General features: G+C 39.5%; 1 protein-coding gene across 2 annotated transcripts; it reads left to right on the top strand.

Annotated features, from left to right (window-relative positions):
• The first annotated feature begins 1,670 nt into the window (after positions 1-1,670).
• On the top strand, positions 1,671-10,789 carry lhx3 (LIM homeobox 3). Of its 2 annotated transcripts, none has more exons than XM_034096339.1 (6): positions 1,671-1,740; positions 6,525-6,696; positions 6,817-7,019; positions 8,635-8,786; positions 9,881-10,052; positions 10,356-10,789. In XM_034096339.1, exons 1-6 carry the CDS (start codon positions 1,671-1,673, stop codon positions 10,787-10,789), a joined length of 1,203 nt encoding a protein of 400 aa, XP_033952230.1. The 2 variants fall into 2 exon arrangements, with proteins under 2 accessions (XP_033952230.1, XP_033952229.1); XM_034096338.1 differs by lacking the exon at positions 1,671-1,740 and adding an exon at positions 4,343-4,439.
• The last annotated feature ends 3,139 nt before the right edge of the window (positions 10,790-13,928 follow it).

The raw sequence follows: 13,928 nt of genomic DNA, 5'->3' as shown, positions 1-13,928 counted from the left end.
AAACAACTTCACATTTGTATTGTTAATTGCTGATTAGTTTATCCCTAAAATGTCTTCTTAAGCTAATAGTGTCTTTTAATAAGCAATAGGTTTGTTGTTAATGTTTATCAAGATAATATTGATTATGATTCCAACATTTTCAGTGAGGGTTATTTGAGATTTGTATTTGATAAGGTTTTAAATGTGCATGAGACACTACTGCCCATCTTAACCACGCACTGCGTTAAATTGCAAAGACTCTCTCCTCAAAGCAGGCTTGTTGTTGTTCATGTAGTCTAATCTTATTTGCTACAGTGGCTTTAGGTTACTCTGTACATCTCCTTCCAGATTTACAAACAGTTTTCACTTAATCTGCGTAAAGATCCACACTGACTTGTTGACCAGAGATTACTGCTCATGAAAACACCCAAAATGTGCTTGTTATCCTTGAAAACAAATATCCATAGATATCGTTTTTTTTTTTAAAACCATGTGTTTGTTGTGGAATTTCTGGAATGAGGGAGAGAGGATGTTGAAGTACAATGACTAAAGAATGATTTATTTCCAACTTTGTGAGGCTAATTGCCCTGAATGGACTAATGAACAGCACCGATCTAATTGGCTTACAGCTCTTGTGGCCTGGCGTGCTGGGCGAGTAAAATTGAATCAAAGCTGTCGGACTCCGTCAGAGTAGTTTTGTGCGCTGTGGTGGTAATTGGTGCAGTGTCAAAGGCATGTATATGGCACTGAGCCAAAATGCACCCCAGCTCTGCACAAGCGAGTGAATTCAAATATTGTAAGAATGCATTGTTTTTAAGAAAGAACAAAATAATTTAAAATTTTTAATAATTTCAACTCATTTTTTCCACTTGCACCTAACCGTAATCATATAGGTCATTTTTTCAAAAACAAGGGTATTTAATTTAGTTAGGTAAAACTAGTACGTGTCAATCATTGAAAACTATTCCCAACAGTTAAGATGCGCAGCTAATATAACATATGTATGCTATACCTTACAACAGTAATGATATACGGTCTATTTTTTAACAAACAAAAGAAAAACGCAGCGATACAAATGCAACAATGTCCCAAACACTGCCCAATTGCCCCATTGTGCCCCGTGAAAGACAGACACGTGCACCAAAACATAGATAAGGAGAGAAGAGGGAGGAGGGGGGGCAAGTGTTTGTGTCTGTGCGTGCGCGTGTGCGAGTTCTTAAAGATAGCCACGGGGGATGTGGGAGCACACACGTCTTCAGCCTGTAGAGAAACTCCCCCTTCAGCACCCTGGACAGAGGCAGCGCTGCCCGCCGGGTACTTGAGTATTTCAGTAAGGTCTCAGGCAGCCGGGCTCACAGTCAGGTCAGCTGCTAATGGTCAGACACTTTTCCACTGCCACACGCCCCTTGTTTTCACCCCACCTCGAGCTTATCCACGCGGAATCAAAGAGCAACTTGATGAATATTCACAGTTTACGTCCTCGGTGGCTGACGAACCGTGAAAGGTCGAGTGGTTTTCTTTTTAAATTTTTTTTAGAAATCGAGCTGCCTTCGAATCGATCTCAACTCCAGAGGATACATCTCCAGGAAACTGCCGGTTTGAGTCCATCGTCGCAGTAGTTTGATTTAATTTTTGACCACAGACGTTTCGACGCTACTGTTCTTCTGTTTGGACATCGGAACATCTTCAAAATGTTGCTTGAACACCCGGGGTCAAGCTGTCAAAGCACCGGCAATTTCTCCCGGTACAGTTCAGGACAAGGTAAGAAAACCATTTTAACTAATCACACTGTGCACATGCATTAAAATGTGGGTTTAGGGGAAGAGCCAGGCAGAGATTAATATTAATTTAAGATTAAATGTCCTGGGGTCAGTTAATGAGTTTAAATTGGCGTGAAAATGGAGGATAATACATCAGATCAGCACAGCAGGCTCTCTGAAGGCGGCCCTTGTTTTGCTCAGCGAACTCTGACAAGCGTGAAATAGACCTTGTTAACTGGTTTTATCCTGTTTTGGAAAGGCACTCACTTCAGCTTTTGATAATTTCTTTATTCCAAATATTATTTTTGTAAACATTAAAAAAGTGCGAACAAAATACAAAGAGTTGAAGAAAACAGTCTGGTATCCACCAACCCATGTTGATGTATACAGAATATTTAGAGGCGCTTTCTTTTGCGCTGCGTGTGGGAGACGTTATGAATCTGTAATGAGTCTTCATTGTTGGAGAATCACACGAACAGATGTTATGCGCGTGCTGTCATTTCACGCCACCGCTTGTGGTTGTAACGGGAGTGCAGGCTGGTTGCAGGGAGCAGATACGGAGACCACCGGACCCCCCTGGCTCTATCTGCCAGCAGGCGCGGAGCGGCTCCCCCCCCCCCCCCCCCCCCCCCCCGTAATCCACCGACCCGAAATGCTCAACAGGTGTCACATTCCTGCCCTGACAGGTGGGACACCTGAAGTTGGAAATGAAGGTGATGATGCTTCACGGAAAAAGTTAAATTATTGGAGACTTATGGAGAATTATTTACTGTCGTCCAAAGCTGGAAAATACCTGTTTTATTTATTTAGGCGTGTCACTCGAATTATCTTCTTTGTTATTGTAAGGCTGCATTCATAAGGCAACACAAAACATTCATTTGATTTAAAATATAGATTATGGAGAATAAAACTCAAACATATTTTTTAAGCGTGTTATCTAATTTATTTGAGCCGAATACAAAAATGTAAATTGAGACAAGAAAAAATAAAAAAAATAAAACGTGAATTTACCTGATCATTCTTGTGTCTTTCTCTAACTGACTGACCCTTTCTTTGATGGTCATTTTATCGCTTTGTTGTTGCATTACTGCCGGGCTCACCCCCTCAAAAGTGAGCGATCAATATGACATAAAAATATTACAAAGCTGAAAGTAAGAGGGGCACCCATGAACCCCGCACCTTTCTCCAAAACGTCTTTCATATACTTCTAAAATGCAGGCAAATAGGACATTGATTTTGGATTCATCAGCGGCCCGGCTGCTGTGGCACTACCTGTGATTTCCCAAGGCGCTCTTTTGTGCCAAAGATCAGTGTCAATAAAATTCATTGGGGTGTTGGCCCGATCAACATGTTATTGAACAGCCAATCTCTCCCCTAAATAAACACTTGTCTTTGAGCACATGAGATGAAGATTGTGTGTGCGTGAGGCCGTGTATGTGTATTGTGTGTGTACCATATTCGAAATTACATTGTTACATCTGATCAGAGCATCTGATTTATGCATTGCTTTATTAGCAAGTATAACAGTTGTATACTGTTATTGAAATGTTGTGTAATCATATTAATAATAATATAGACAAATAAAACCATGTATTTTGTATCTTCTTCCAAGGTAGAAATAATGTTACCCGTTTGTTAAATAGAGCGATTATTTGAGAACAATTGTTTGTTTTATGTTCTGCAGGAAATAATATTAATTAATGAAAAAGGCAAAGGTTTTTAAAAGACCTCTCCCATCAGGGCCCAATCTTTCCTTTGCACATGGCAGAGCTGGAATCCGAATTAAAAACGGAAAGCCCAGGCGAGTCCTCTCCACACTCACATTATGAGTCAACAACATAATGGTGTCTAGTTCCCTGGATTTTGTGAGGCTGTGGATCGAGTTCGTTTTGTTGTTTTTAAGTGTTCATTTGTATCAGTTCTAAGTAGGGATCATTAACATTTTAAGTATCTATCTTAACTAATGCCATGTTGGGCTTCTAACTGAAAACAGTTAAAAAATATATCGCATTTACTCCATATCGTTATCAATTACATAATATTACCATTTTACCTTTTCAAAGTGGTATTTGCATGCATTATGTAACTCTCATAGCATGATCACTGTTTAAAAGCCTTAACCTTTTGTATTTATCATTTTATATATTATCGAAAAAAGGGCAATCATGTCGTCCAATCTGGTGAAAATGCATTGATAGATCTCTTGAGTTTCAAAGTGGATGTTACTATTTCAGTTGCAGTTTGGTAACAAAATAAAAATAACAGACATGATTCTATATATTTTTTTCATCATTTTGGCGAGTTATAATAGTATATATCTATACCACAACAGTAAAACTATTGGTTATTCCTCTCACCTCCTGCATGTGTATTCCTCTTCCGGGTAGGGTAGTCGGTAGGTGATGTTAATCTATCTGCCTGTCGCCCAGGAAACGGCGCAGCGTAATCCAGCACAGGCTTCAACTCAGTGAAGCATAAAAGCATCTCCACTGCGCGCTCGTGTTCGCTTTTGGGCTCCTGGTACACCCATTTGACAACACTTGATTCCTGCATATGCGTGTGGATATAAACCAGATATATTTGATTTAATATAATCATGAGCTATGGATGGACATGGTGATCGCAACTCTCTAAAAGAGACACCAAAAAACACGGAGATGCTCATTGCTTTGCTGTCGCACAGCGAGGAGCTACTGAAAGGTAACCGGAAGCCAACATGTAATCAATTTGTTCGTTTTTGCATTGTTTTGCTTGCATATGTTGTAGCCTACTGTAGCGTATTTGGGCCTTTGCTATTGGCTGTAGTTGCAGTTTGTTGATAATATTTCCATCATGATAAATTAGTGTTTACTATCATGGATAATGAATGCTGTGCAGTGGCTTTAATTCCGGCAAATTGTCCTGTCGAGCGAAACAGTTTTACAGCTGGTGAGACAGAGGACAGACATGTGCCATTTGAGTTGCTCCAGATCTTTTACGCATCAGGCTTTTATTTGACCTTTGATTTATCTGAATGATCGTTCAAATGTACATGTATCATATTTTATATTTAGTGCTCTTTTTTGGAGACTTACTCCAGGGAAATTGTTTTTACGCATTGTTGAGTCTAACGTAAAGCTTTTTGGTCACGGTCCAGACGGTTTTATTGAAGAATACAGTTCTTGCTAATACGTTTCTGTATACTATACGTTTTTCTAGGAGCTTTGGTTGAATGGTGGTATGTTTAATATTAAGAGACCCCAATGTGTTCATTTACACAGGCCCATTCTCAGCACGACATTATTATGTGACTCATCGAACCTCACCTGCTCCAACGTTACATAATGTACATTTACGCACGAAATTGCCATTTGGATATGCATGCATGTTTATTTTTAATCTTCCAAGTGGGCCCACTAAGGCGAACAATTTGCGTGGACACCTTATTGGTTTTACCTATAGGCCGCAGCTTTCTAGTTTTACAGCGCGCACTGAATAAATGATGGCGTGTACACCTGTTCTTGACGGGGCTCCCAGCACACTTGTGCAGTGTTTCACTGGTGATGCCAGAAGAAATGGTTCATTAATGTGCCATGAATTGTCTACAACAGAACAATAGGAACAAGACTCCTTGCACGGATAGAATATAAAGTGCTTGAGCATTATTCAATTAATAATGAGGAGGACTGATAACGTCACTTGGCATACAGATTTCTCTTTTTTTTCTTTAATACAGCGTTTCTCTTAAGCACTCGTTATTGTGTTCAAATATCTCAAATGGAGATTATTTTGTATATATTGTAGGATTCTCTGTCTGAAACTGACCTTGCAAAAATATCCTGCTGCTTGTTAAAGATGATGACACGTGACAAAATAAAAAACAGCCGATCACCACTCGATTAACGAGCTATTAATTCCCAAGATGATCCTGAAGCTTACTCCTCATTTATGGATATCAAATGCCTTTTCTTTAAATAATCCTGCTAACTTTGATCTGTGCTGTTGGATTTATGTGAATTTATTTTTATTCTAGTAAAATCGTTTGACAGAATAAGCACATTTCGATATAAATCTCAGAAAGTGTGGTCTGCTATCGCTACAATATTCTCTGATGTACATATGTATTCAGAATCATTCTAAAGCATGTTTCAAACACATGAAACGTTTTTTGCCACAAAAATGTCAAATTAAAAAATAAGATGATACGTTTAAATCATAGACTTAAGTTTTTTTTCTTTTTCGATCACCGTTTATTATAACCGAATAGCATAGGTATGTGTATTATGTAGTTGATAAAGTCCCTGCTCAAACACTTTTGTTTGACGGACGTTACAAATATCTGTATGTTTTCAGTTGTTTAATGTTGGCTGGCGTTTGACTGTGCAATACAATTATGATTATGATTTGTTATAATGGTACTTAGTTGTTTTTGATTGATTTGGTAGATTAATTGATTTTGGATATTTGTAATTTATCAAATACAAGTTGATATCATTTAATTTATACATTAAAAAAATACTACCAAACAACCAAATATTTCAAACATAAAAAAGAGACAAGAAGGTGAGTCATTGTTTAGATATATTCATATTAATTTCTGATTTGAAGGGTGACGTCACATTTTTGAGCCTCCGTCTTGCACAATTAAACGTGTGTACATTAACAGATAATTACTTTAAGTACGCGTAGACATATTAAGGACAATAAGCTGGATCAGATGTCACTCAGTAAAATGTTTCCCCATGCAAGTAACTGTATCTAATATAAATTGAATTAACCAAAACGATTCCATCATGTCTCCTGCAGAAATCCCAGTATGTGCAGGATGCAATCAACACATCGTGGACCGCTTTATCCTCAAAGTGCTGGATCGCCACTGGCACAGCAAGTGCCTGAAATGCAGCGACTGTCAGGCGCAACTATCCGAGAAGTGCTTCAGCAGGGGCGAGAGCGTCTACTGCAAAGAGGATTTCTTCAAGTGAGTAGAAAAACTATTAAACACTTTTTTTCCTTCTTTTTTTTAAATACATCTTTTACTATTTAGAATGAATTGATCGAAGGTTATTATGTATTGATGAAAACGTCTAATTTCCAAAAGGAGATTCGGGACCAAGTGCGCAGCCTGTCAACAGGGCATACCGCCCACACAGGTGGTGAGGAGAGCGCAGGACTTCGTGTACCACCTGCACTGCTTCGCCTGCATCGTGTGCAAAAGGCAACTGGCCACAGGTGACGAGTACTATCTGATGGAGGACAGCAGGCTCGTGTGCAAAGCCGACTACGAGACCGCCAAACAGAGAGGTGAGGAACAAAATGCACATCTTCACATTTCTGTTTGTGGCCTGAAAATTGCGTCATTTTCAGACCAAACCCCGATGCGTTTGTATGCACACTTGTTTTGTAAGTACCTGCTCTGAGTTGTGAGTCAGACGTGACAATGAGGTCACCCATAAAGCCTGACCCACCTGCGCTAATTGCGTCATTGCCTGCAACCCAATCGATAGCAAACTGCGTAAAGTGGAGGCCTGGAGGCTTCCACTTGCACTCTGCGCTGCAAGGAATCAGCTTTCAATAACTCTTATTACAGTATTGTGTGTGCCTTCCGGAGTAAGGACAGAGCTAGAAATGTAAGCCTGTATGTGTATATGAGAATCTAAAATTAAGAAACAATGTATTATTATGTTTAATTATGTTAATGGTGCTAGCATTGTTTGAGCTATTATAAATATCGAAATACTTTTAAATGAAATGTGCAATTTAGCTCAATTAAAATGTATACTTTAATAGTTTTTTCTCTTAAAATATACAGTTGCAGTACATTCACCCTGTATGCTTTTATTAATGTATAGGAACTCTCTCTAAATATTAAATGCATTTTCATATTAACTCATATTAATACTTTCTTTTCAAATATAATAAATGTTCCTTAAAGCAACATTGCACACAAGTTGTGAACAATCAAGTGGCAAAAAGTTCCATTAAGCCATTTTCATCAAAAACATATTTTTACCCCAAAAATTACATACCATTGTATCAATATACAGCAGTCATTTGAACCTCAATGAGCAAATAAATAACAATTATATCAAGTGTTTAAACCAATTTATGATCACTTCTTTATGCATAGAGATAGTTAATTTGTGGAAGTTAAATACTCACATGTGTTGAGAAATAGTTAATAACATTTCAGATTTTCTTCCAAAGTTATTAAATGCACAACATTTTTCTTTAAAACCCTGACCAAACAACCAATACCACAGTATCTTCCCAGCAGGCTGTGGTCCTGATAGGGCAGAGTTTTTATCTCCCCATCTGTTTGTTTGAATTTACTGCCCAGCACCAAGTGTTGATTTACGCAGTGAGTTAACGCAAGTTTTCACTAAAAACACACACGTTTATTTTACTAATGAGAGGGCGCAATTACTTGGGCAGCATCCATTTGGATGATGGTTTTGCATTTTGCTGTGCTGGCCAACAGATGTGCAGACATGATGCAATTATGCACAGGAGGCCAGAGTGTTGGTTTATAGGCAGTGCAGAATTTATCCTTTTTTATGATAAATTATAAAGTTTATGATACGGGGCATTTATGCTATGGGTTACTGTGAATGTGTGTTTCTATACAAATGTAAGGTCACTTTAATGATCCAAAAATAGATACAAATCAAGAGTTTATCCCAGGCAATATGGAAAGTTGATAGTAATATTTGTCTTATCATAATTTTACATGGTGTTGCATTTAATTGAAAGTATTAGATGGATTTATTTCATTTAATGTGAATTCTCTCATTTGTATTTTGTCTTGATTATTCAACTATTTCAAGACTAAACCATATTTCTTGAGACTTCTGGCCTGGAAACTTGGAGACACAGTCCATCGTTGGCTTACATTGTGTGTTCTCCATTCTCTTTTCAGAGGCAGACTCGACTGCAAAAAGGCCACGAACCACCATCACTGCTAAACAGCTGGAAACACTGAAGAACGCCTACAATAACTCTCCCAAACCTGCCCGCCACGTCCGAGAGCAGCTATCGTCAGAGACCGGCCTGGATATGCGGGTTGTGCAGGTAAAGTGTATTATTATCCATTAAGGGCTACTCCATTAGTGTTCTGACTTCATTATCAAGGGACAATTGTGGCCAAACTGGCACAAGCCTACTGTACGAATAAGCGTGTGAGTGTGTAAGTGTGTGTGTGTTGGGGGGGAATTTACGGCTAGATGGAGTAAAATGAAGTCCACATGAAAGTCAGCCCAGTTTAAGTGCAAGCTCGTTAACAATGCTAAGAGGGCCCCTCGCATATTGTCTGCTGCTGAGGAGCCTCACGCCGGTTGCTGGGTGGTGGTCATATATATTGTTTTATTTGCAAGGACAAAAGTAGAGACGGAAGCCACTAAAATGCTCCACATTATTCAGTGAAAGGGAAGGGGTGAAGAGGGTTCACTTAGGGCGGAATATCATTAAGGAGAATGTAAAATTGCTTTTTGTGCCTGTGACGAAAAATTAATATATTTTGTACGTAAGATAAAATAATAAGAAATGTTCATTTTGTATCAGAAATCATATCCTTGTGTGAGGTAGTTGAGGTCTATGACCATGTTGTGTTTGTGTTTTCAAAAGCTTAAATTGACAGTATAGCACTTAATTCAAAAAGGGGAATGGAGGAAACACTGAATAATTGAAACTAGTGGCACGTTAACCTGTCTGCACCTTCGGGTGAGGAGAACTTGTAGCTGGTGCTAAGTTAATTAAATGCGTGATAAATCTGATGAGGATTACTCCTCAGTGTCACTGTTTGGGGTGCAAAGTCGTGTCCAGATAGTCCTTGAAAACTGAATCCTTTATCTTTTTAAGCATAATATCTGCATCAGCGAAAGAGCAGAGGACTTTGCATGTAGATGACTTTGAATTGTTAGGCACAAGGACTAAAAACAATGTTTACTTGTATTGTCCTGAAGAGGATTATGTAAATAAGGTGAATTAGCTAATTGTCCTAGAAAGCCTTTTGTTTCTGTGTGCTAAAAGTGTGTTGTTTACAAAATGAAGAACTTGAGGCAACACAAATGATTGCAGTTCTTGTTATCTTATACCCAAGCTGATGTCTCACTGTTTTAAACAATTAAATGTGATCATTAACAAACAGGACGTCTTTTTCCCTCCAGGTTTGGTTTCAGAACAGGCGAGCTAAAGAGAAAAGACTGAAGAAAGACGCCGGTCGGCAGAGGTGGGGGCAGTACTTCCGCAACATGAAGAGGTCACGAGGAAGCTCCAAATCTGACAAGGACAGCATTCAGGAGGAGGGCCTGGACAGTGACGCTGAGGTGTCCTTCACAGGTACAACCACACAAAGTGAATGGGCGATTTTAGACATATTTTAACAAGCTAACTGCTAACACACTTGCAAAACGGGCACATTTTCATGCTATGCATAGTGTTGTTGTGTTGTTGTGCTGCCCTTGTCTTTTTTTCCCCACGCTTTGTAGATCATTTGAATCAATAATTGAGATATTAAGGATGTGACAATACTATCCAAGCTAGCCAAGCACAAATGTTAAGGATATATGTACCAGGAATCAGTTATTTTCACTGTGGATTATTACAGTTTTAGTAACCTCACTCTTGTCATGTTTTTTACAGATGAACCACCTATGTCGGAGCTGGGCCTCACTAACGGCATCTACAGCAGCCTGAGCGACACTTCTCCGGGCATCGGGGGCCGTCAAGGCGGCAACAACCACAGCTCCTTCCCCCTGGAGCACGGGGTCCTCCCCTCTCAGGACCAGTTCCACGACATCCGCTCAAACAGTCCCTATGGCCTCCCTCAGTCGCCGGGGTCGCTTCAGGGGCTTCCCCGACACCAGCCCCTCATCTCCAGCTTGGTCTACCCTGACTCCGGCCTTTCCATCATGACCCAGGGCAGCGGGCCTGGTATCAACCCCGGGGTGAGGGTCTCCATGGGGGCTGCCAACGGCCCCAGCTCAGACCTCTCGACTGGCAGCAGCGGAGGATACCCAGACTTTCCTGCCAGTCCTGCCTCGTGGTTAGATGAAGTGGACCACGGGCAGTTTTGATTGGTCAACATTAAGAAATTGGACTCTATTTCTTCTTTTTTTTAGTTTTCTGTGTCTTCTGTTGGATTTAAGGAGTTGGGAAATCAGGGCAGTGATTCTGCAAAGGACTAGACTGCTGTCTTTGGATCTCCAAATGATCTGATAAACAGGTTCATTTACATCTGGTATATTGATGAAAGGAAGGAGCAAAATGTCCTCCATTAAAAGCCCTTTGCTTGTCCTTCAGTAGTAAAAACTGTATGTAAAGCAAGAAATCTGTGAAAATGTTCAGTTTTCAGATACCACTATAAGCTTTTTCATCAATGAGACTCTTTCTTTCATTTGGATTTTCACCAACTCGCTCTCTTTACTCTCATCTCTTTGTTTTCCACACTGTGTTTAGGGGCAGAATTCAGTTTACCGTTCAGAGTCTTTAAATGTCTGGTTGTTGCCAAATGTCTATATATAAATATATAATGGTTTATCATTGCGGAGACTTTATTTTTATACAAACCCCCTTCCTGGACATGAATAAGAAACCCAGATATGAGGACTTTGTACATTCTTAAACAGGGATCTAGGCAAAATGTAGATGTTGTCTTAAATGGTACCTAGGGTCCAATTACTTCTATGCATTTGTGTGTTCTCAGATGTATCTCGTTTGTTTTGTTCTACAGAAAACAACCCCAAGGAAGAGCTTGCTGTAGCACATGGGGTTCGATGTATATGTTTGTTTATGTGGAAAATGTTTTATGTCTTATTTATTCCCTCTGGTAATGATGATGACGATGATGATGATGATGATGATGATTCCTGGTTAAATGGCAGGACTTTAATAAATTTGTCACCTAAATTAACAATGGAGTTCTATCCTTTTTGGTTGAATTACAACATTGTGCATTGACAGTGGTTAAGCAACTTGTATTCATTTCCTACTAATTTAAAATGTGTTGTCCAAGCCAGGAAACATGAGACCACGGTTAGATCCATCCCTGTCTTATATCGTGCATCCATCTATCGTTTGCATTTATCTATAGCTCTGAAACCAGAGCACACTCACAGTTCTGCCTGTGTCTGCAAATGGAGTATCTGGCTAACTACCAACACTGTATCAGGGGTTCAACGGCTCTTTAGTGGAGAAATGTGATGCAGACAGAGTCAACTCATCAATTCAGAGATTACTGGGTCTTGTTTGCCCAAATGCCCCTATGGGAAAGGAATCTCCAATCCATTAGCCGAGAAGGGATCAAGTGCCCCTTGTGAATTTCCTCATTTGTTTAGTTATTCAAGTCAGGTTCAATTAAGTAGATGAAACAGTATATGTGTGGGTGGGCGTGGTGAATGAGTGTGTTGGGTGTGTGTGTGTGTGTGTGGTGTGTGTGTGGTGTGTGTGTGTGTGTGGGTGTGTGTGTGTGGGTGGTGTGTAGTGGGTGTGTGTGTGTGTGTGTGTGTGTGTTGTGTGTGTGTGCTTGTGCGTGGACGTTTGTGTTGTTGGTGTAGTGTTAAGTGGTGGTGTGTTGTGTGTGTGTGTGTGAGTGGTGTGTGTGGTGTGTGTGTGTGTGTGTTGTTGTGTGTTTATGTTGTTGTTGTGTGTGTGTGTGTGTGGTGTGTGTGTGTGTGTGTGTGTGTTGTGTTTGTGTGTGTTTGTGTGTGTGTGTGTGTGTGTGTGTGCTTTTATAATGGCTTGTGACATAAATGCCTTTTGGTGATTATAAGTATCAATTTAAACCTCTACTTTATTTAAATTTACTATAAGGTGTTTTCTAAAACCAAGACTGGTGAGAATTTTTGTTTTTGGCCAACCGAAGTGAACATGTATTCAATACTAGGCTGAATACTTGGGCTTGGATGAAGTAGTACTTTTTTTTATTCTCAGTACATTACATTTACTTCATTTCTGGAGGAACATTGTACTTTCTACTCCTCTACATTTACATATAGTAACATTTTACCTCCTATACAAGGATTGAACATGAAAAACAAAAAAGTATACATTTAACTTTCAAGCAGAATAGAAAGTAATAGAAATTCCCCTGCATAGTCCAGCAACATTAAAAGACTTTCTTCATATAAATTAATTGCTATAATTGTGAAACACTGAGGGGAAAAATATTTTTGAGAAGTTTTCATTTTGAAACTTTATTGTAAGTATATTTGCTTTAAGTTATTCTCAAAATCTTAAAAAGTAAATAGTGTTGTGTTCCTATTGTGTTTCTAAATGCACTAATGTCTTTCTGCATGGTCATGCAGCTTTTTTCTATAAAGCATGACATGTATGAAGGTTAGAGCCAGCTGTCCTCCGACCTTTTGTTTTGATGTGCAACCTCCAACTTCCTCCCCCGTTAATGGCTGGCTGCTCTGCTCCTCAGGTTCCCACAACAAGAAAAGAAACCCCGCCACAGGATATCCAGCTGAATCCTTCCAGCTGAGTGGCAGGTATCATTGTTGCCTCGCAAAAGCCACAGGTGTGTAACTCGACCCAAATGGAGTTTGGCAAAGTTAGTAAGGGGGTGAGAGTGAGTGTAAAAGGCTGTGTTAATCCCCATAGATACCCACCTTGTTCGCTTTTCTAAACTGTTTGTATTTGGGGTTAAACGGGATGATGTGAAGAATTTTTTGAATGGATGGAATTTGTTTTTTAAACACAGCGGCAGACAGGCTCTGCCACACAGCAGGTGTGAGATTTTGGTGACCACGAGATGAACTCTTCTTCGCAAATAACGGGGATTTACCCACCCCACTCTTTCCGATTGAGTTGTAAATCCAGCGTTTTCTGAGTAAATATAAGATTAAGTTGGATATGCAATTTGTCAGATGGGTTGTGTAAAACTGGCGGAAGTAGTTTTTAGTGAGGGTGTTAGTGTCAGCAGCATGACTGTGGGGAGCTTCACAATAATTAAGTAATGGTGGGAAAAAAAATCTCTTCCTCGTAGTGGATGAAGTGAAGAGCTAAAGATGCTGAGAGACACAAGATCTGGTTGTATACAATGGTGTTAACAAACACTTGTTTAAATCAATATGTCATCAAACAATGAAATGTTTTTGTTGCACGAAAGAGTAATACAATTATTTGAACAGGAGAATTATTATCGATTTCATTTGAATGTAGATATCGCCCCTCATTTTGAGTCTCAAGCAGTATCCCTCATATATCCGGGAT

This window comes from Pseudochaenichthys georgianus, chromosome 12 (assembly GCF_902827115.2).
Source record: "Pseudochaenichthys georgianus chromosome 12, fPseGeo1.2, whole genome shotgun sequence".
Lineage (NCBI taxonomy): Eukaryota > Metazoa > Chordata > Actinopteri > Perciformes > Channichthyidae > Pseudochaenichthys > Pseudochaenichthys georgianus.
The sequence above is the reverse complement of the archived record's forward strand: the minus strand, read 5'-3'. Positions and strand labels throughout refer to the sequence as shown.